This window comes from Thamnophis sirtalis, unplaced genomic scaffold (assembly GCF_051295495.1).
Source record: "Thamnophis sirtalis isolate CommonGarterSnake01/CBP01778 unplaced genomic scaffold, rThaSir2_p1.2 scaffold_3, whole genome shotgun sequence".
Taxonomy (NCBI): domain Eukaryota; kingdom Metazoa; phylum Chordata; class Lepidosauria; order Squamata; family Natricidae; genus Thamnophis; species Thamnophis sirtalis.
The window spans coordinates 65,977,588-66,001,889 of record NW_028261383.1 but is presented as its reverse complement, the minus strand read 5'-3'; the positions used below and the strand labels follow the sequence as shown (position 1 = coordinate 66,001,889).

The window sequence follows — 24,302 nt, the reverse complement described above, 5'->3', positions numbered from 1 at the left end:
ACAACTGGAAACTTTAATAGTAAATCTATTGCAATTTCCTAATAAGTATGCAAAATTGACCATTGTATCCTGTTAAAATCTGACTATCCCATATACAGTACATGCATTTCAATGTCTCCTCATTAGCTGACATAAACACAGAAAAAGAAAAGAAAGGTACAATCCATAGTGACTTTATTGTACATTGTCTGAGATCACTTGTATAGATTCACATCCAATCAAGCTGCCGTAATAAGCTACAAAAGGCAGAATTGATTAAAAATGGCCCCAAAGCTAGAAAAAGACTGACAGAAGTATTGACCCATCTCTGTGTAACATAAGGAATGAAATGTGCTATATTAGCCTGAAAGCTTCTTGTTCATCTCTTGTTTTGGCATGAAATATGCAGCTTGAATAGCTGAGACAGAATTCCAGGAGGTAGGAGTTACCTTCTTTTGGCATCTCTTCTTCACTATCACATCTGATTAATTCTTAGTAAGCTTTTGCTCCATTAAAGCTGGCAACTCTATAATTTCCCTAAAACCCACATTTCTACAAAAATGGTGCCAACGTTTATTATTTGCCCCAAATATACCTCAAAAACTTTACTGCAAAACATGCTACAAAGAATGATGCTTGGGCTGTAATCTGTACAATTGCTTTATGATTTAATCAAGATTAACTCTTCCTAGAAAAAAATAGTTTCGGGAAATTAGAATTCTAAGAATTAAGCACGTTAGCATAGGAATTATCAGATAAAAAATTGGATCAAAGGTCAGTTAAGGCAGGCATGCCCAACCCTTGGCCTACGAGCCGTATGTGGCCTTGCACAGCTACTAATGTGCCCCACAAAATCATAAACCTTTAAAGAAAATTTGTAATTTATATACCTTAACTATAATGCATATTTTATATGCAGTCCAAGACAATTTCTCTTCATTCAGTGCATTGAAGGCAAGCTGAAAAGTTAGACACTCATGAGTTAAGGATTGTATGTATACTTCAATATGGCACATTCTAGCTGGAAGAGGAGCCATGTGTGAAAATGACAGTGTTATTCTTAGATCTTCTTAGTCCAGTTGGGTCCACGTTTAACCCACGATCAACAGTGTCTATTCAACCCAGCCACTTTTTGGTGATCTTTAGACCCTCTTTTGGTTGTACTATTAAAAACCAGCAGCAGACCCTTAAGCAAGACCAATTTTTGTACAGTAATACAGTAAAAACAATATTAAGCCTTGTATAGAAAAGCTGTTTTTCAGAAATGCAAAATCACCTAGTAAAAAAGAGCCAAAAATTCCCCCTTCAATAAATGTAAGATGCAACATTCAATTAACATGACAAGGATCCAGAATTCAGCTCTACTGCTGGCTGCTTTGCATAAACTATACGGAATGACTGGTAGGCCCTGTGTGAGGAAAGGAGTGTACTATGACATGCAGAGACATCCATTCCCCAAAGTAAACATCACTCATATAAAGTATAATAGTTTACAGTTAAGTTCCACAGAACTACTAGCCAGAAGTTAAAAATAGTGTTGTCGAAGCATGGGGATCACTTTCAAATGTTTACATTCTACTTGCCACTTGGGAAGTGGGTTGGAGAGGAAGACCACTTATAAAACTATTACAGAAAGTAAGATTGCAACCATCCTGTTTCCATTTGTTTTTTAGACTCTGCAAAAACCGCAGCGGAATTCTATTCAAAATGAGCACGGTTTCCTTACCTCTCTAAGATGGATGTTTTCCTTCTCTTTCTGGTCTAAGATCACTTCTAAATGATTAACCTGAGATTCCGCTTCTGCCATCCTCCGAGTTCTTTCGTTTTCATCATCCATTCCTTTGGATGGCAGCCCTTTGCTTTGCAACATTTCTAGAAGCTTCTTGATGGATTCATCTCTGGCATTCAGCGTCTGCTTTTGGGTCTCTATTCTCAGCTCCATTTCTTCCAAGGTTTTTCTCAAGAGAAACAACTCTTTTGCCTGCCTGTCATGCTCAGCTTGAAGCCTTCGGAAATTCTCCTCCGTCAGTTCAATCGTAAAATGCTCAGCACCTCGGTTACCACTTTCTTGCTGAAGGAGATGGTTAAGGTCCCTCTGGGTTCGAAGTTCATCTTGGAGTGCCTGGATTGTTAGCTGAAGATGCTGCAATGAAAAAGAAACTTCTAAGTAAAGATTTGATTAAAGAAGTAACACTCCAAACATTAGTAAAATTTCTGGTGAGAATCTACACATGAGAGTGATAGTATTTGTTATGATGCTTCTTGGCTGCAGTTAGAAACCATAGAGAGAGAGATGAATGAAAAACACAAACAGTACAAATTACACATACTACCCAGAGTGAACCACAAATCTTATGACAAGGAGGTGAAAAGAGCAGTGTTAAAAATGTAAATGTTAAAGACTAGCATTCCATAACCAAACACTGTATCTAAAAAGCCTTAGAAATCAGGTTTGGTTGGGGGTGTAGGAAGGAAGAGAAGCTTAGACATTTTCATACAGTGCAACTGTGCAAGTGATTAGTGCTAATCACGCCCGTATGAAAGTAAAGGGGTTAAACTGTTGGATGAGGTTGCTAATGAAAGCTATGAGCCACTTTATTAAGCAGGATTGTTGCAGCTACCGAGATAAGCATATCAAAATCACACATTAAGAAATGCTACATTTTGCAAACAAAACTGATTGCAAAAAGTGAACAAACCTTTGTTTTCCTGGCATCCAAAACCTGAACAGCATGAGAAATGGAAAAAAAATGAAGCAAAATCAACATAAAGTTTAAATGCAAGCTAAAGCGATTCAACCAAAAGAACTAAAACTCACTTAAAGCATCCCCAGCAGAAAACAAAAACAGTATTGGCTTATGCAATAGCATTACAATTTCATAATATTAGCACATGCACCCGCCCCTTCATGCAATCAAAAATGCAGTTTTGCACACAGGACCAAAAGAACTTGAGTTGGATTCAAAGTCTCCAACTTGGATAACTCAAAAATCATCTCCAGCAGTGTTCTGCACATGCCCTTGACAATGCTAATGGATAAATCTGTAATCATCTTTCCTGATTTGTCTAACTGTGACAACTTGCAACAGACAGGGGCATCTGTGAGGATGGGGAATCAGAAAAGTCAAGATGGGGGAGTGACTGCACAGCTGAAGACCTCTCCCTTAAAGAAAAGCAGAGCTTTCAACTACAGAGCTACAACTGCCATCTTCACTGTTATCCCGCCCCACAAATGTCCCATTTACAGGTGAAAAAATGTTTTTGAATCTTATTTTGCTTTTCCATGCGGCATATTGGGTCTAGTATGCACAAGACACTTTTAGGATCCAGAATTGCAACTTTGGATTCAAGTTATAATTTATGCATTGACCAAATTATTTAGTCTTAGTACCAATCTTCATCTATATTAAATTCAATCTGGTATTTGTTCCTACAGTACCATCTCAAAATACATGTGTTGGGTTGAATGTTCTTCCTTCACAAAAAGAGCCGGCATGTCACATAATCATATTAAATACTGGCATATAAACACTGAACATCAATTATAAACAGGATTTATTTTCATGTTAGCTATGTTTCTAGACTTCGCAGTCTTGGATTGTATTTTACATACTGTATACAGTACTTATTGTTTAAAATTAACTTTCATGTTTAAGAATTGATTATACAAATTAGATTATATGATGAGGCTTTATACACTGAAGTGTAGTTTTGAAAAATGTGCATATGTGTTTATTGTCATCTACTGAATATATATTAGTCCCAGCTTAGACTTTGGAAGATCCCAAAACTCATGCAGTTCTATTATATTTTATTGCTGAACACTAAGGGTAGAAATTGCATCTGAAACCAAAGCTACTGTTAATTTGTTTAAAGATTAATATCTGCTGTTGCTTAATCAATTCCCAAAGCCAGCTGGCAATTACATAAAACCTTTCTGTTATTAGGAAAAATAAGGCAAGTACAGCAGAAATAAAAGGAACATCCTCTCCGCCTCCCAGCCATTATCTGGTTAAATGGCAGAACACAATTATAGACAAAATTACTAACAGAATTCCATTTCCAGAATGTACTACATTCTGTTTTTCACTATTAACCTTGGTTGAAAAAAATTCTAAACCAATCTGAGGGGTCACTCAAAGAAGTATATATTCCTCCCATCAAGGTAGTTTGTTTTTCTGTACTCCGTCCCCTCTGTCCCCTCCATACATAAACACATACACAAAGATCCTTAGGATGACACTGAACATATTTAGGCAGACATTAAATGATGCAACATGGTTTCCAGGTATCCAAAATAATTGATGAGACTAGTCACAAAAAAAATCTATTTTAGAGAAAAACAACTTAAGGAAACTAAAAGGTAAGTCATTTGACTGAGATGATGAATATAAGAACATAGAATAATAGTGTTGGAAGGGATCTTGGAGATCTTCTAGTCCAATCCCATGTTCAAGCAAGAGAACCTGTATCATTCCAGACAAATCTTTGTTTATTCTTTTCTTAAAAACCTCCAGTGATGGAACATCATAACTTCTAGAGATAAGCCTTTCTGTTGATAATTGTTTCCACTGTCAGGAAATTTCTCCTAGAGTGGATTTCTTTATCCTGCCTGTGTTAGTTCTTATTCATTTAACGTTCCAGGTTGGAAAGGGCGGGGGGACGGAAGTTAGTAAATTTATTTACAGTATTTATTTATTAAATTTATATGCCATCCATATCGCTGTCAGGATATTCTGGGTGGCATACAACATCATACAAGCAAAAATGGAATCATTAGAGTTTTAAAATATTGAATGTTAAAACTATGGCAGATGTAGGCTTTGATTGCAATGTTCAAAATCATTCCTTCAAACGTTTTTAGTAACATTTCCTTCCTCATTTACACATTTATTCCACACTCTGCCATTCCTGGCACATAGTATATGTATGCATAAGCTTCACTCTCAGCTTAGTTATCTATGGATATAGATTTTTTATATCCCTACATACCAGCATACACAAAAATCCTTTCTAGAAAAATATAAGGGTGTACACACAAATGTTACATTTATTCAAAATAATTGTGGAGGGGGTGGATATTCTCCCAAATTAGCCATGAAGTGGAGGAAGTATGTTTTAACTTCACTGTTAAATTGAGTAACCGAATGATGAGTATGAACAATAAAAGTAAGTGGCTGAAGGAGACAAGAGAGAAGAAAAAGCTACTTCATTTCAAGAGGGACAGGGAGAGAGATAACTAATCTCACACCGTCTGACTTTTGCAAAGAAAATAACAGAAAGATGTAATAATACAAAGAAATCATTGAATGGGTTGTTTCAAGCAGTTGAATTGAAGAATACTGACTTTACCTTCCACTTGTCAACTTTTCTCATTTAGAGGTTCACTTCATGGAGAGATCCCTCCATCCATGGAAAATTTCCGTGCAAATCAGGACTCAAGAGGAGGTTGATGGACAAAGAGGCTCTCCACTGAAGCACTCAGCCTTAATACATGGAGAGGGATGGCAGAGAAAAGAGCATAACATGCTGGCTGAACAGCACTGCTCATGCTCAGCAAATCTATTCGGATTAAAAACCATAGAACTCAATGGGTCTTTTTCAAGCAAATGTTGGAAGTTTTAGTTTAGCTAAAACCTATATGCCCTCAAATTTATTTGGATATATGTATGTTTACAAGGGCCCAGTGGCTAAGTTGCTGAGCTTGTCGATCAGAAAGATCGGCAGTTCGGCTGTTCAAATACCTAGTACCCTAGAGTGAGTGAGCTCCAGTTACTTCTCCCAACTTCTGCCAACCTAGCAGTTCGAAAGCATGTAAAAATGCAAGTAGAAAAATAAGAACCACCTTTGGCGGGAAGGTAACAGCGTTCCATGCCCCTTGGGCGTTTAGTCATGCTGGCCACATGACAACGGAGACATCTTTAGACTGTGCTGGCTCTTCAGCTTTAAAATGGAGAATCATTGCCCCTAGAGTTGGGAACAACTAGGACATATGTGCAAGGGGAATCTTTACTTTAACTATGTTTACGAGAGTAATTATTCAACCAATGCTTTGAAAAGGGGAGGGGGCTAAATTAATTTTAGAGATGGAAAAAGTGCAGAGATGATTAAAGGCCTGGAGACTAAAACAAAGGAAGAATGGTTGCAGGAAAGTGTAAGTAAACCTTTTTTTATTTTGCTTCTATTCAATCATGTTTGATATTCTCATTGGTGCCCAATGTAGTATTAGTATTCACAGTCTCTTGGTTTCTAATCTGATGTTTTAACCACTTCACCAATCTGGCTCTCTTGTCAATCTAAAGATCCGCTTTTGCAGGAAAATCGAGAAACGAGACCATAATTCTACTTACAGCTCATTACAAAACAGCAATTTTATGGTAGCGCCAACAGGTCCTGGCAGATGAAGATTTCACAGTCTTGGTTAATCCCAGGATGCTAGGAATGGACTTCAAAGCAGTTCCTGTTTACTTCACTGAAGTTTCTCCTATTCATTAATATATTTTTTTTATTGGCAACTGCATACAAGAGTTTCCCACTCATCATATATTTTCGGTTAGACTAAACAGCTCATTTTATTTTATTTTTTACCTCATTCTTATTCGGTAAAATAACTCCTTTGGATCTCCTCCAAGGACTTCTCGGACATTTCTTACAACAAAGCTGCCAAGACCTGCTCGTACTACTTCAGCCTTTGCTTAATTTTGTAACTGTTTAGTTGTTTTTGAACTTCAGACATTGTGTTTGCATTCTACTACAATAGGGTTTCTTTTTTCTTTTGTAAATGAATTAACCCTCCCCCCCTCCCACACACACACACTTTCTTTGTTCCACGCAACATATGCATATATTAGATTTCTAAGGGATCTCCCTGCAAGATCAATAACATAATATGCAAAACCAGTACATTCATTTTCTTCTATGCCATATAACTGAAAATAGCTCTTGTTGAGGGTGGATGCTCCAAACTTGTGGGTTGGTTTTTAAACATTTGATTACCAGACTAAGTAATATCTTCAGCAGAATTTAGAGATTATCAGTGTCGTACATTCCTCTGAAGCTGTTACCTAGCCTGGTAATGAAATGTTTGGCAACCAGCCCATAAGCTCGGAGACCTCTACCCTCATCCTATAGCTACAGATATTCACCACTATCGCACTGTCCCTGTGGCCCAGCTGCAAAATAAGGGATTATTCAGCAAGCATGGTTTCTTCCTCCTCATAAAACAATACTGGAAAAAGCAGAAGCAAAAGGCAAAAAATCCATGTCTCTCTCTCTCTCCCTCCCTCCCTCTCTCCCTCCCTCTCCCTCTCTGTCTCTCTCCACCTCCCTTGCCCTCTCTCTCTCTCTCCCGCTCCTTCTCCCTCCCTCTCCCTCTCTTCCTCTCTCTCTTTCTCTCCCTCCCTTCCCCCCTCTCCCTCCCCCTTCCCCCCTCCTTCCCTCTTGTTAAACATAGATCTTGAAATACTTCTCACTCTTTTTATTCTCTCTTAGAAAGAAACTCCCTCATTTGGACAAAAAGTGTTATAACCACCTTTTCTTATGGGATCAGCTTTCCACTTGCATTGGGTTTTTAGGGAAGTGCTAAAAAGCGATCCCTTCTGTCACTCCAGTTCAGTTCCAAGAACTACTATTTCCTGTCTTTCACAGTACTCTTTTATTCCTGCTATACATGTATCCAATGTGTCAGTGTTTGTGTGGCCTGGAGCAGTCCCTGCAGTTTTCTTGGCAAGATTTTTCAGAAGTGAATTGCCATTGCCTGTTTTGTAGGACTGAAAGAGACTGGCCCAAAGTCACCAGTTAGCTTCATGCCTAAGGTTGGACTAAAACTCACAATGCCTGGTTTCTAGTCCGGTGTCTTAACCACTACACCAATCCAGGAGGCTCTGTATAATACAAATAGCTTTTGAAATAATTTAATTTAAATCTTACATTCCAGTAATATATTTGTATCTTCACTATGAACTATTGTTAGGGATTAGTCTCGGTCCTCAAGTTCAGAAAATCGGACTGAACCTACCCTTGAAAAGTATGTGGAGGTTTCAAATGGTGCAGAATGTGGCCAGAGAAGCTATTCTGGGAGCCCAAATAAGGGCACATACTGTATAACAACTCTACTCCATGAACTGCACTGAGTTCTGGTTTGCTTCTTGGCCCAATTCAAGGTGTTGATCATCTAAATATATATATATAAACAGCTGTGATGTCTTTGTGTGTGTTGTGTGTTCCAGCATAACTCTGGAACACCTCGAGCAATTTCAAACAAACTTGGTACACAGATGACTTAGTCTCTGGAAACAAATATTGTGGGGATAAGGCACCCCTAAAATCCCTCAAGGTGTGTGTTCTGTTAAGATACATCCTGTTGTCCCTTAAAATGGATTCTACTGTACAGCACAGTGGAATTGCCATGGCAACAGCTTCACAGTACTCCACAATACTCTCCCTTACTCTGGTAAGGGGAAAAAACCAACATTAGAAATTACGTTTGGTCCAGACATTTTCCCCCTATAAATAAATACCCAGGCAATGTCGGGTTATCAACTTGTTACCAATAAAATCCTACATGGCATAGGCCAGGTTACCTATGAAACAGGCTTGACCCAAACACATCAGCCCATCACTCTCATTCAGGTAGGGAAGTCATGCTATAGATCCTGTCAGTCAGATAATTCCAACTGGCAGATCAAGGAAGAAGGCCTTTTCTGCCACTGCCCCTGCTTTGTGGAACATCCTGCCCAGGGGTGTGAAAAGTCCCCAATCTTCTGGCCTTCCACAAACCTGGCTGTATAACCTTGCCTGGGGCACACAAGGACCCACACAGCAATTGGACAGGTTGGCCCCATTAGAAATCCCCCCACAACTACTTGTATTAAAATTTTCCTCATCTTGAATGTCTCCATCTCTTTCAATTTTATAATGTTATAATGTTGTCTTACAGTTTTAATAAATTATTTCATTTTAATGTTTGATTGTATTGATTAAATTCTACACTGCCAAAGCACCTCTGTGAGGTAGATATGGACAGTTAAGAAGTTTGATATATAAACAAAATAATAAACCTCAGTTGCCTGAAGAGAAGGTCCCTGAGACACAGAACTTAGACTGGATCAACTAATCTGGAGCTTGATTTAGACACGATCCTGAGCCCTGCAATATATCACCAGTCAAGACAAGAAGGTGAAAGCACTACTTGAAAGAAAGAAGTGTAACTCAGACAATTAGTCAGGCTGGGAAGCAGACTTATATAAAAGAGGTTGGTTTTGTCACTTTTTTTTATATAGCATTTATATTTTATCCTAGAGACTCTCTCTGTGTTGCTTTGGATGGAATACTCAACAGGGATTTGTCTCTCTGGGCTTTTTAAAAAGCATTTTTATCATCTAAGAATATATGGTAAAGGTTCCCCTGACACATAGGTGCTGGTCGTTCCCGACTCTAGGGGGTGGTGCTCATCTCTGTTTCAAAGCTGAAGAACCAGCGCAGTCGGAAGACATCTTAGTGGTCATGTGGCTGGCATGACTAAACGCCAAAGGCGCACGGAATGCTGTTACTTCCCACCAAAGTGGTCCCTATTTTTCTACTTGCATTTTTACATGTACTTTTGAACTGCTAAGTTGGCAGAAGCTGGGACAAATAACAGGAGCTCAGTCCTAGAGGAGTGCTCTTTAGAAGGCCAGATCCTGAAGATGAAACTCAGATACTTTGGCCACCTAATGAGAAGGAAGGACTCACTGGAGAAGAGCCTAATGCTGGGAAAGACTGAGGGCAAAAGAAAAAGGGGACGACAGAGAATTAGGTGGCTGGCTGGAGTCACCAAAGCAGTAGGTGTGAGCTTAAATGGACTCCAGATGATGGTAGAGGACAGGAAGGCCCGGAGGAACATTGTCCATCAGGTTGTGATGGGTTGGATACAACTTCACAACTAACAACAACAAAAAGATATGTACTTTCCAATATGTTAATGTTATTAAATATTTTCAAATGCAATAAATACCAACTGTAACTTGTATGACATACAACTATTATGTATAAGCAAAAATAAGTCCTATTACTCAAAATAAATGTACCTCCAATTACACTTAAAGTTACACCCTAAGTATACATCTCTCTTTCATCTTGTATAGGAAGAGCAGGCTAATTTTAATAAGCTGGATCTCTGGAATCATTTTCTTGAAGAAAATTTTTAAATCCAGCAACTTAGGGAGGAAAAAAACCCTACTCCCTGCCACCCTCTCTAAAAAGTCTGGCAAAGTACAAACAAAACTAAATATGTACCAGTCTGCAACTACAGCTAAATTGGGTTTGTTTCAGTGAGTCAAATCCTACACTGTGTGTATGCTCAAGGTTTCTGTGCCCAGACTTGCCTTCCAGTTTAGACTGGCAACCTCTAAGTAATTGCAGGGTAGAGCTAGTTTCCATTCAAAGTCTGTGAAAAGATTGCCTGACACTTTATACTGCTAGAAATAGAAAAATGGGGAGAAGGAGGAGACAGAGAAGATCAGGACGGCAATCATGACAATAAATAATCATTTGGAGAAGCTGCTTCATCCTGAGATAATAAAACAGATTATTATTAACAGATGAATTGGGAGGACTAATTACAAAAAAAAAAACATCTCAGGTTATAAAAAAAATATTAAGTTAAGTATCTAAATGGAGAAGACTCAAACAACTCCACATCATTTGTGAACTCTGTATTTTTCTCTGTTGTATTCTTCCTTAATTGTTGAGATTTAAGTAACTGGTAGTCTAAAGAAATGCTTGCAAGGTAATTTTTGGCCACACGATGGCATTGCATCCATATCTTGCAAAGACAGGTGAATGTGTGCAGACAAACAATGAAAATACATTATTGAACAGTGAGGTGGAAGCCAGTGAACTATGTTTATCATGCCCATGTGTTAATATATAAAGTTGCAGCCTTTCTTAATTCTAGAGTTGGTCTAGCATCTCCTTGAAAATAAGAATTGATCTAGCAAACCCTCTGTATAATATCAGGTTCTTTGCTGCTTTCCTGAGATTAATACTCAAAATATATTTGAGTCTAGCAAATATGTTGCCTATATATTTCTAGAAGTTTAATAAAATGAATAAAGAAATATTATATAAGATTTAATTGAATCGTGGGGAACCAGTTTTGCAAGTTTTGCAATGTGGACAGTGTTAATATTCTCAAAACCTATTGATTTTTGGCTCCTAGCAACCACATAAATGCATTTTTCCATAACAATCTATCCTAAGCTATTCTTTCAGGTCTCCCAATGATTTATTATAAGTAAATCTATCTGTCATGCCACTGTTCACCCTCTTCTTTTCTACTTTTCCCAACAATAAAGCCTTTTCCAGAAAGTTGTGTCTTTGCATAACATCACTAAAGTAGGATAATCTGAGCCTTGTCATTTGTGCTTTGAATGAGAACTTTGGTTTGAGGGGTTTTTGAATAGGGTGGTTACTTGATTTTTAATGCACATATTAAATCATCACTACAAAAGTAATGCTTGATGAGATAGCTAGTTTTCTCTATAGGCCTAGATACACTAATTGTGACCTCAAGCTACAAGTGACTTTATCAGCTGGGTCAAAAAGCTACTGACATTACTAGTCAATTATAAAGCATTTTTGTAGAGATTTCCTTTCCAGTAAGTAACTGAAATAAAAATATTGAGTTTTATTAGAACTCTCTCTTCCCCTCCCTCCCTCCCTCCCCCCCCCTCCCAATCAAGGTGGCAAATGTAACTGATGCTTTGGCTTCCTCTTTTTCTAACAACCCTGTGAAGAGACTGGACTGAGACAGAGTGACTGGCCCAATGTAACATAGCCAGATTTCATGCTCTCTCGTACAATATAAGGGTGCCGCAATGGCTCAGTAGTTAAGATGCTGGGCTTGTTGGTTGAAATGCCAGATTGTTGAGATCTGAGTGCCGCATGACAGAGTAACACCCATCTTCACTTAGCTCCTGCCTACCTAGCAGCTCAAAAGTATTCAAATGTGAGTAGATAAATAGTTGCTACTTCAGTGGGAAGAGCACTCTAAGATGTCCTGCTGGCCACAATATCCTGGAAATGTCTTCAGACAGCTCTTGGCTTCAGAGTGGAAATCAGTGCTGCTCTCTATTGTCGGCAAAGACTAACAGAGTAAAATCCACAGGGAGTCCTTCCTTTCCTTCCTTCCTTCCGTACAATGTAAAAGAAAAAATTATTTTGGATGATTGAAATGGACATGTCCATGTATTTTTATTGGTGAAAATATGGAAATGACCTGCCATTGTTTTTATCTGGGAAGTTTCCTTCAGCTTCCCAGTTCAGCCTTCAGTCATCAGATATCCTAGTAGTTTCCCATGTAAGCACTAACAGTCTAATTCTCCTTGGTTTATGAGCCTAGGCTGCAGGGGTGGGTTCCTGCCAGTTCTCACCTCTTCTATAGAAGAGGTTACACAAATCTACAGTGCCGTTTAGAACCGGTTCCAGCTCCCTCCCTCTGCCTGTCTGCACATCATCAAGATGAAGAGCGAGAGGAGAAATTCTAGGAGTTGAAGTCCACAAGTCTTAAAGCTTTCAAGTTTGAACACCCCTGGATTTTTTTTCTAAAGGGTTAGGGGTTCAAGGGTCTTGTAACTTGACAGTTTTAAGACTTGCATGCTTTCTGAGCCAATATTTTGGTTGCTAAGCAAGAACATTGTTAAAGTGAGTTCCACCACATTTTACAAGTTGGCCACGCCCACCCAGTCACATGGTGGACAAGCCACTCCCACCCGGTCACATGACCAGCAAGTCATTCCCACAAAGCAGGTCACACCTACAGAAGAGGTTCTAAAAAAAATTGAAACCCACCACTGCTAGGCTGGCAAAAATTTTGTAACCTGCTATAGACTGCACACACAGACCCAATACTAAAGAGAAGATTTTGATTCTTATTAAATTCTTCATCTCCCTTTAGATCATTTTACAACTAGAACTTTGTTGAAATTCAATCCAATGAACTCAGGTTTGCATGTAAACCATGAAGCTCATTTAAAAAGAACTCTCTTGCCTGTGCTATGAAATTGGCCCGAGACATTCTCAGTACTGGAATATCAAAGAAACTAGATGTATAAATTATTTCTGGCACTGCCAACATTTCCTGGAGCCTTGTAGCCAGAGTCACTGTATGCTGAATTCTTTTGGCAGTGATGAAGAAAATATTATGCCTTGACTTTCACAGGTGCATTTCACCTTCTGTTTCTTATTTCAATCCATAAAGTGTTAAAGAACAGCACTTCTGAAAAATTAGGTCACAGATGTTTCAATTAAAGTTTAATTCAAGCTAGCATTTTAATGCACAAATCACAAATATGGAGCAATCAGGTCATCAAAGTCAATAATTAAATAATAATTATATCTGATTTGCTATTCTTAGGGGGATCTTACATATTGGCTTGAATTACTTACCAACCATTGTTTAGAGTCACTAAATTAAGCACTATAATTTTCACAGAAACAAAGATGGATGTAGCCATGACCCATTTCTGACAAATTATTTTGACTACCTTTCAGCTTTGGCCACATCAAAATGTGGACAGACCTGAATCCTACTAACAGCAGAATCCTTCTCCTTTTTGGTTTCCAGGGTGAGGTCTCTGCAACAAAGATTGTTCAAGTACATGCTTAAGAGAAGTGATAGATACTATATATTGCCCTTTAAGGAGCAGCAGTGAATAAATAGGTTAAATGGCTTTGGATAGGATAGTGCAGTGTTTTTCAACCACTGTGCCGCGGCACACTAGTGTGCCGTGACATAGTGTAAGGTGTGCCGTGGGAAAATTACTTTATATATAGTCAATATAGGCACAGAGTTAATTTTTTTAACATTTTCTAATGTGGTGTGCCTCGTGATTTTTTTCATGAAAAAAGTGTGCCTTTGCACAAAAAGGTTGAAAAACACTGGGATAGTGATATTATAGACAGTTTAAAATAATAGATGTGGAGTCCTTGCAGCTTTCTAAGCTTGGTTGCTTTGTGCGCTAGAGGTAATGAAAGCCTGCAGAAAACAACCATGATCAGAGAGCCCTAAGACTTCATAGTTCAATCCTGATCCATAAATATTCTCTTCTATTACAATGACATATCTCAGGCATGGGATGTGGATGTCAAAACTGGTAAGACAATGGGACAGAATGTTGTGATTCAAGCCCTCACTCATTCTGAAACTGTTGAGGGGCTTACATTGTGAAATATTACCCAATATCACCCAATACAGAAGCATGAATAAGTTCCACCTCTTTTGTATGTGTGTTGCCACGTGCTTCACCAAGCCTTTCAATTTTTGTCTCTTTGACCACTTTATGATTTGTTCTGGAATTTGCACTATGAATATATATAATACAGAATTAAAATGCCAATGGCAGTGGAAACATCTCATGAGCTTTGTAAACCCTCGAGTTCTACTTTTGCCGCTCAGTTCAATCCTGGAGTCAGTTATAGGAAACTGAGTGCATAAGAGCCAAGTAATAATTATAGACTTCTACCATCCTAGAGTTTCACAGCCAAAGCATTGTTCTAGAAATTGAAAAGAGTCTATATATTTTGAAAAGAAATAAGCCACCTGGATATGTCTGGCTTGACTGGCAGTACCTAGCCAGCTTTGGTTGATCTCAGCAAAGCTCAATAGAATTCAATTTGATTAGTACTTGGATGTGAGAACACCAGGAAATATTGGGCAACGGGTTAATTAGACTAGACTAGACTGAACAACAGGGAATGGCAAACCACTTCCATACTGTTGCCAACAATATTATATGAACATATCCATGAAATGATTAGAGTTTTAGCTCAAGAGTTTTTATCTTTTCCTATTAAGCAAGATTGGTATGCATGACTGACTTATAAGAGGAGAGGGAATAAATTTCTGATGTTTGTTCTCTTTGCATTGGCTGTTGTGTTGGGTGCTCCAGAACAAATTATACCTTGCTAATTGCAAGTGATATCCTTGTATGCTTGTCTGCAGAGGACTCATTGAAATATTAGGGAACCCATCGAGCATTTATACTCACCAACTGTAACTAGACATCCCACTTAGGACAAAAAAATGTCAATATGCACTGCAGAGTTCAATTTACAGTATGTGTGTTTTACTCTGCATTTATTGCTAACTGTCCTGACATTGCGGGTTGTCATTGAAAGAATTTACAATTAAAATTTCTGCAAGTCCCCCAGACCCATTTAGAGCCATAAAACTTGCACACTTTTAAGACAGCATAGTGAGAAGTAATAGTAGATGGATAGGAGTCCAGCTTTGTTATCTGAAAAGTAGTATTCCAGAAATTTAAAGACATCTTCATAAATCACCAGGTCAGACATTATCCTGGTAAAGGGTTCAAGGTGCCTTTAAGAAACAGTGTAAAATAATTAAATATAAAAAATGCACCATATATTTTTAAAAAATGTTTCCCTGAAAGTCTTCTATATGGGCCCATTCCTCTTTCATCCTTGTCTATTCCACCAGAGAAAGAGGGAGGGATATAAAGTGAAGGAAGATTCCCATGTAAGAGGCTTTTGAAAGAAAAGTGAACTATAAATCTAACAAATATATAAATAAAACTTGTGGCAACTCTCATTGTAATCCCCACCATAGCCCTACTGCACTTTGCTGTTGAAGCACCAGCTTTCCTTCTGGTGGGAGGAAAAAATGGTGCAGTAGAACTTACTAATGCTATGGGTGAAGATGAGAGGATAATAGGTTGGCAGCTCTGCTCTCTGGCAGCTTAAAACAAGGAAAATGCTATCCAACCTGGGGGATATTGAAATGTAGAATGTTGAGCCAAGTTATAGCAATTTACACTCTGAAACATTTGACCTATTGACTCAAATAAAGGAGCTAGCAATATGATAAGTAATTATTCATATGATTAGCGGGGGAAATCCTTAAACTCCAATGCAGCTTTATTTTGGTTTGAATTACGTTTCCAAATGAATTTGTTCAGTCTTATTATTGGCAAATGAAGGAAAACAGGAATAACAAAAAAAAGGTAGAAAAAACTTAAATGTAAATACATATCAGAAAAAGTTAATTTGAACATATAGTTCCACTAAATATCTTTATGCATTTCTCCCAAATTATATATCCTGGAAATGTATCTCAAAATGTACATTTCATTACAAAATGAAGGCTTTTTTTCCAACTCAAAGTGTAGAAAACTGCAAAACCCATATTATAACTATATTCAGACCCATCTGTGATTCAGAGCAAAGATCAAATTCCTCAGGTATGTATAACTGTGCCACTTTCAGTGTAGCACTTCTCTTCTGTATGTTGCTTTAATCTGATTGTGAGACTGCATGCAGTTGCAGATCAAAGGCCAATGTGCTATATGCTATTCAATAAGTATGGCAAGAACTCAAAAAGAATATCCATGTACATGTCATATCAGATATATAGAGCAGGGGTGTCAAACTGAAGGCCCACGGGCCATATCCAGCCCATGATGTGATTGGATCCGGCCTGTGGGGCCATCCTGGAAAATGTAAGGGGCCAGCCCGCATCACTTTGGTCCAGTCTACCCAATTTGAAGAGGAAACATCGGGCCAGCATGGCTTCAGCCCGGTTTACCCAGTGTGAACAGAAAACATGTCAGCAGTTTGGGGAGTGGCATAAAGCTGGCCACGCCCACCCAACTGGCCACACTCAGTGAGTGGCATCAAGCTGGCCATGCCCACCCAGTCAGCCACACTCACCCAATCAGCCACGCCCACCCAGCCCCTCAAGGTCAACCTTGATGCAGCCCTCAGTGAAATTGAGATTGACACCCATGATATAGATAAGGTGACCAGATTTTAACATTGGTAAGAGGGACACCATTGACCGGGGGGGGGGGGGGTTCTTGATTAAAAAATTTAAAAAAATCGGGACTTTTTTAAAACACCGCAGGATGCGGGACAAATTGTTCAAAAGCAGGACTGTCCCGCCAAAAGTGGGACGTCTGCTCACCTTAGTTTTGGGGTTTTTTTCTGATGCTATAGCATTAAACAAAAATGAAATTAGATTACTTTAAAAGAAAGATGGGAACTCAAAATGATATTTTGGAGGCAGTTAATGCTACCTTCAATCCTCATGAAGGAATAATCCAATTGAATTGATTAGGAATAAGATGTTCTGATAGAATAAATGGTCTATGGTTCATTTATTTTTATTTTTATTATTTATTAGATTTTTATCCCACCTGTCTTATTTTTACAAATAACTGAAAGGCGGAAAACATACCTAATCTTCCTTTTAATATTTTCCACATAACAACAACCCTGTGAGGTGGGTTGGGCTGAGAGAGAACGACTGGCCCAAAAGCAGGACTCGAACTCATCTTCCCTTGGTGTGTAGGCCAGCCCTTTCACCACTACACCAAATGGCTCTCATTTAGTAGGAAGACACGGAAGAGGGTTTTTTTTAGTGTAATGAGGGAAATGGGTGGAAATTCGGCTTGAAGCAAGATTTCTGGGATAGGGTCTTTCTTTTTGGGGTTGGTTTTAATGCCCATCTCTTGGCCTTCTGGGAGTTCTGTCCTGGGAAGGAAGCTTTGACAGAAATATATTATTTTTGCTCCACTAGAAAAGGCCAACGTGAGAGAGAAAGGCACTGATGGTGGAGGAAGATGAAAAGTGAACTTTAATCACATTTACTTTTCATCTTTCTCGCCTGCTTAATTATTTTTATTAGTTTATCAGAATATAAAAGACCAAAAAAAGGAAAATAAGGGGAAATTAAGAATGGAAAAAGGGAAAAAGGAGAAAGTGTGTGATAGAAGGGGAAAAGTGGGGGAGGCATTGACTTCTGACTCTTTTTTAGCACAGTAGAAGATAATAACATTACAACCTCAACTTTTTACTTTTACACAATAATATATACTACCCAATTCTATAACAACAAACTATCTAATCAGGAAAACCAAAATCACAATTTCATTTTTTCCACCGCAAGCACAAAATTTAAAAGTGGTTTCCACATGGAAACTAAAATAGATATGTTCTTTTCTTTGAATAAAGCAATCAGTTTAACCATACCTACTTTTCATCTTGCTGTGATAAATAACATATAATTCTGTTCACACCTATTAATCTTTATAGACTATCATCATTTATATTAAAAAGGGGAAAACCTTTTTTTACATCCATTTTAAAACTCTAAACTTTTCTTTAAAAATATTTAGCAAGAGGGAAAGGCAGAAGGAAAATGCCCCCTTTTTCCTGTGCCTTTCCTCAGTTGCTATGGGGAATGAAAGGACCAGGGTTCCCCCCCCACACGCTGAAAAGAGCCCCTGAACAACCTTGTGAAGTGCACAGCTCCATTTTGGTGCCTTTTACTGCTCAGTTTGGTGCCATTTCCATCAAAGGTTTGGAAAAGTTTCTTCTTCTTTCCTTATGCTATAATTTTGACTTTGAGAAGGGTTTGCTGTTCTTTCTGACCTTTAAAATGATACATTTCAGTGACTCTTTCTCTGTGCTTGCCTTTAAGAAGCACTCCAAGTCAATCCAGAATGATGTAGATGTTAATACAAAGAACTGAGCAAATTAAAATGGTGAAATTAGTCCCAGGGAAATATTTTTCAAAGAAACCTTGATAGTGATGAGCTGAATTGTCTTCTTTGGAGTTACATGGGAGATAAAAAATATCTTACTTGAGAGAGATTTAAATGGCCAAATATACTTCCATTGACATGAAGAGATCATGAAATTGATATGAAAAATGGGCTTCTTGTCTGTTAACAGTTGGAGGAAATCTCATTGTTTTGCTAGAGCCGGTGTTTGGAGCAGGTCCTGTCAGAGATACTAACTTATTCCAACCACTTCGGAAGCAACGGAATTTGTATGGCTTAATAAACCGAAGCATGCAAAACCCAAGAAAACGTGAGTTCCATTCATTTATCTACATGTCAGGCTTTCTTTCCCCGGATTGGAAGCCTTGAAGTCTGTCTGAACAGTTGAGGATGGAGATAGCTTTAGACTACTGGAAAAACCTTTGCTAAGCTTCCAAAAGGCATCTGTGCGACCCCTCTTATTCCTTAGAGGAGGACCGAAGAGGGTCTTTCCTCCCTCACCCAAAGCTGGCACGTCACTACCCCTCCCCCTTCCCGCTGCCGGCGAGGGCGCCATGAGGACTCCGCTCTGCAAGCAGGAAAGCCTGCAGCTCGAGGGGCAATCCCACGTCGCAAGGCGAGTGGCACAGACTAAGTACTTACGTTGCTATTGTTGCCCGTCCAATGCACCATCGCTTGGTTGTGAGCCGTGTCCCCTTTTAGGATAAAAGAGGTGCTAAAGAAGGAAGCCGCCTCCAGGGCTCCCACGGCACAATCCCATAGGCCCTCCTCCTCCTCCTGCAGGCTGCTCCGTCTCTCACGGTACAGCCAGTCGTGGGGACACGCTACCTGGGAGGCATCCAGCGCAAGCAGCAAGAGCAGCAGCGGCAGCATTAGTCTACCAATGCATCAGTGCAAGCATTTCATCTACAAGTGATTTGCACACGCGCAAAGTACATGTCAATAAAATCAATGTCGTCCTCCTTGCAATTGCAGCTTTCCCACGTAATGGAAGCTCGCCGCCAAAGAGAAAAGAAAAGCACTTTCAACTCTTCAATTCTACTAACTTCGAATCTGCAAAAAACACCGCGCGGATCCCGTTCAGCCAGCTCCCCCTGCAGCGAACCACGTGGAGCTCCTCGCACGCCACCATTTTTCCCACACGAACCGACCTCCAACCTCCGTGCCCCTCCCCTCGAGGAAATCCAGGAAGGAACAGTCGCTACTTCTCTAGCCAAAGTATTTCCTGGAGCTCTATCGTACTGGGTCATCTTTTCTTATAAAAGGAAGTAAAAGGGGCGGAGGAGGGGATTTCCATTTTATTGCTTTCACGTTTTAATATCTTCAATGAAAGTACTGAGACATAGAGAGGGGTTAGACAGAGTGTCTTTTGTCTTGCCCCGGTTAGGATTTCTTAAGCAAATCCACTGAGCTTTCAACATGAAGCCAAAATCGGGACTTTTTTTAAAACGCCGGACAAATTGTTAGAAATCGGGACTGTCCCACCAAAAGCGGGACATCTGATCACCTTAGTTATAGAGCATGACAACTATTGCTGATATTATTATCTCTTTATTTAAATATTTTTAAAAAAAATCCTTGAGTTGAGTTCAACTGACCATTCATGCAACAATATGGAAATATTGCCTCCTTCTGGGATATGGGTTCTCCCAACCCCCACTTTCCAGTTTCTGGAATTTCTTGGAGTTTTCCTATCATTGTGATACCCCGCTCCAACTGGCTTAGCTTTTTCCTAGTTGGTCAGGTGCTGCCATCCCTAAGTGTGCATAGTCAAAGTAATTATTTTACGCCCAGAATAAAAAACTGAAACCTTCTCATCTACACAGCAGTCCAGTTTCTTCTCTGGCTATTGTTTCTTTAAAATCTCATTGTCAAAATCATTGACTTTCCGGTTTCACTTCCCTATCCTATTGTTAGTATAATCCTGATGCCTGGACTGGTTCCAAGATGTTCTAGTCCACTGATATAAACACATATATTGCTAAACTTTGCAGTATTTGCCTCTGCCTATCAAATTCCCATTGCCTTTTTCCAATGTTCAATTTCTTCAGTCCAATTGAACTATGGGTTTTTCAGACAAAACAATACTTTCTAGCCATTTTTATAAAGCATAAGTGACAGGAAAACACCACCTGCATCACTGATTGTCAAAAGAGCTGCCAAATGTAGCTTGAATTATTTCCTTAAAGCCCCAGATGAAAAAGAAATTCAAACAAGTGGAGAGTGCCAAGAGCTTTCATTTTGATTTCTACTGAACTTCATCCTAATGAACATTTGTTCTACTGAACAGTTTGTTCTTAATGGAAACAAAGCAAATTGTGAGCTTTGTCCTAATAATCACAGGGCACATATTAAACCACAAACGTTTCATCTGCTGCAATGGAAAACAAATACATATCTGACACTTAACGCTTGGCATCTCTTTGCCAAAATAAGTTCATCTGGTGGGAACCAGAGAATAATGTTTGAGTGGTGAGGATAAAAACTATGACAATACCCTCCAAGGGAGGTTGGCTTAAACTCATTCTTTCCCTTTTAAATCTTCTGCTCTTAAATCTTTTATTCTGTAAGGCAGATAAAAGGCAGAGCAGGTGACAATTGGTTGGTTGTGATTTGTTCTTCTTTCAAAAACACCATGGTGGATACCATGTGGTGTGTGGCAGAGAACAAATGTTTGGGTGGGAAATGAAAATAGCTAATATTTATAGAAGTGAGTTAGTTAGTTGAATGTGTGAGAATGGGATAATAATGTGTTGGGAAACAAGAAGAGAAAGGCAAGAATAAATGGGTGCTGGGTGAACATGGGTTCAATATTGAGTGGATGACCATTATAAAAAAAGAACACTGGTGGCTGGGTATATTGGAATGAAAGAGAATCACATCACAAAGAAAATATATGAAGGAAGGAAGAATGGTGCAGTAAGAAAACTGTCACTGCATAGAATTGATGAAATCTTCCAAATAAGAAAGATGGTCAATTTTAAGGACAAATAGCAATGTATTGATCAGGGTGTGGATGTAGCAGAAGCAAGAATAGTTTGCAAGAAAAGAAAGAAATGGAGAAATATAGTGAACAGTGTACGCTATTTAGATTTCCTCCCCCCCCCCTTTTTTTAAATTTACTTTGGTTATGCTCTTTGCATAATGCTATTTGCTAGAAAAAGGTATAGTAAGATGAATATTTTACATTTTTTTAAAAAAATATGTCTGCTCTGGGAAATCCTAATCAGGGTTTTTAAACTGTAAATAAATAATTTAAAACCTACTGTGTGTCATTGCTAGAATTATTGTTCAATAGTCCTTGCGTATGCATTTTAGATATTAAAAAAGATAATATAAACAAACAAGACATATATTAACTGCATTCAAACAGAAATTTAAATGTTCAGTATTACAAGAAAAAACTTATTTTCATCACATATCTCCTACTCTGGCATTGATGCGATCAAATAGTAATCGTAATTTATTATTGTATGGGTATCCTAAAGCTGTAGCTAAACCCAATTGTAATTAAAGCAAGCTGGCTACATAATCTTTGATTTCAATTTGGCTGGTTTAGGTAATCAAAATTATCATTTTTGAGGGTTGCTTCATTGAAGATAAACAAGTGCAGATAAATGAGCATGCATATAGTATGTAAGTACTATATGAGCATGCATATAGTATGTATGTACAGGGAGACTTTGACTTAACAGCCATTCATTTAATGACCATTCATAGTTACAATAGCAGTGAAAAAAGTAACTTACACTTACAACAATCACAGAGTCCCCATGACGATGTGATCAAAATTCAGGTACTTGACAACTGGGATGTTTTTACAATGGTTGCAGTGTCCTGGAGTCACATGATCATCATTTGACACTTTCCCAGCTGGCCTTTGACAAGCAAAGTTAATGAGAAAAGCTGGATTTGCTTAATGACTGCGTAATTCACTTAACTGCAGACATTTGCTTAACAACCATGGTAAAAAAAAGGTTGTAAAATCAGGCACAATTCACTTAACAACTGCCTTGCTTAGCAACAGAAATTCTGGACCCAGATGTGTCTTAAGATGAAGTCTACCACAGTGGTGGGTTTCAAAAAATTTCGCTACCAATTCGGTGGGCATGGCTAGGTGGAGGGGCCATGTGACTGAGTGGGCGTGGCCAACTTGATGTCACTCATGCCCACAACCACTCAGTCACATGACCCCCACCACCACCAAGCCATGCCCACAGGAAAAGTAGGAAAATTTTTAGGATTTTTCCCTATCTACCCCCACCCTCCCTTCACCAGTTGCCCCCGTTTCCCCTCCTAAATCCCTGCCCTAGCCCCACTTCTTCCCCCACCACCACCTCTTTGGTTGCTTACTTTACATGGTGGCTGATCCAGAGTCCAGAAGGCAAGCTGACCAGAGTTTTTGGTGCCCCCCTGCCGTTGCTGGGAAGTGGCTGGCTGGCAAAGACGCCTCCCAGCCACCACTTCTTTGGGAGCCATTTTGCAAAAGGCTGGCAGCTGACCTCAGGCTGCTGAAAAGTTCTCCAGTTGGCGAAAAAGCGGCTGATGTCGCCATGTTCTTCACGCATGGGCACCCCATTGCCTTGCAAATCTAAGTGGAGCGAGTGGCAAGCGAGTAGTGACCGGGCGAGTGAGATGAGCAACCAGTGACAAGGGGACTGGTTCAGGGACGTGGCCAGCTGGCCATTGCCACCGATTCTCTGAACTGGGTAAAATTTCTGCCACTGGTTCAGGTGAACCGGTGCAAACTGGTTGAATACCAGCTCTGGTCTACCTGTATCTAGGGGAGACTAAATATATCACGGGTGTTAAACTTGCAATCCACAGTCCAGATGCATCACACACTGGCCACGCCCATACCCAGTTTAGTGAAGTGGGGAAAAGTCACGATACAGCACGTGACGATGACATGATGACATAAGTCTGACACACCTGGAATAGACACTTAACCATTATTATGGACTCCGGAATTAAAATAGTTGGGTGCACAACTAAATTTTTAAGACACTTTACATGTACAAGACAAACCAGAATAGAATCTTGGTTTAATTAGATAAAAGGAAAGGCATCTCTTTGAGTGATTGAACTCAACAAAAGCTGAAGAGAAATAAATACTTCTACACAAAACTTGAGGCTTTAAAACAGGTGCCCAGATGATCTGCCTTGTGATAGAAACACTTCTGGCTTGTGTCATTATTTCTGGCAAAGGCTCTGGATTGATCAATTTACCATCAAAGATTAGCTGATTGAGTAATGACTCAGCTTTTAAGGAAACAAAATGACAGTTGACTGATGGGAAATCTTATTAATTTAAGAGACCGCCTGCTGCCAATTACCTCCCAAGGACCCATTAGATCGCACAGGGTTGGCCTCCTCCGGGTTCTGTCTACCAGCCAATGCCATCTGGCTACTACCCGGGGGAGGGCCTTCTCTGTGGCAGCTCCGGGCCTCTGGAACGAACTCCTTGCAGAGATTCGGACCCTCACCTCTCTCCAGGCCTTCCGAAAAGCCGTTAAAACCTGGCTGTGCCAGCAGGCCTGGGGTTGATGAGTTCCCTTCCCCTCTCGACCTGTGTGGCTGTGTGACTCTTGGCTATTTTAACTACTTGTATTGCACTTTGTGTTCCCTTTCCCCCTTGAGTTGTTAGCCGTCCTGAGTCCCTTTGGGAATAGGGGGGCATATAAATAAAACAAATCTCAATCTCAATCTCTAATAATTGGTGGTAGATAACTAATTGATTAGTGCCAAAAATGTATAAGC

The 24,302-nt window shown here is 39.3% G+C and overlaps 1 protein-coding gene across 3 annotated transcripts in view; it reads right to left on the bottom strand.

Moving 5' to 3' along the window:
- Window positions 1–24,302, bottom strand: part of ERC2 (ELKS/RAB6-interacting/CAST family member 2) — a 608,417-nt gene that overhangs the window by 500,516 nt on the left and 83,599 nt on the right. For 2 of the 3 annotated variants that reach the window (XR_015695894.1, XM_087709041.1), the window contains exons 3-4: window positions 2,679–2,702; window positions 1,706–2,122 (exon numbers count right to left, since the gene is read on the bottom strand). Coding sequence is in view for 1 of the 3 variants with exons in the window: in XM_087709041.1 (XP_087565167.1) it covers window positions 1,706–2,122; window positions 2,679–2,702 (441 nt within the window). In the remaining 2 variants the exon portion in view is untranslated. The remainder of the gene's footprint in view (window positions 1–1,705; window positions 2,123–2,678; window positions 2,703–24,302) is intronic. The other variant, XR_015695895.1, reaches the window with a different exon arrangement.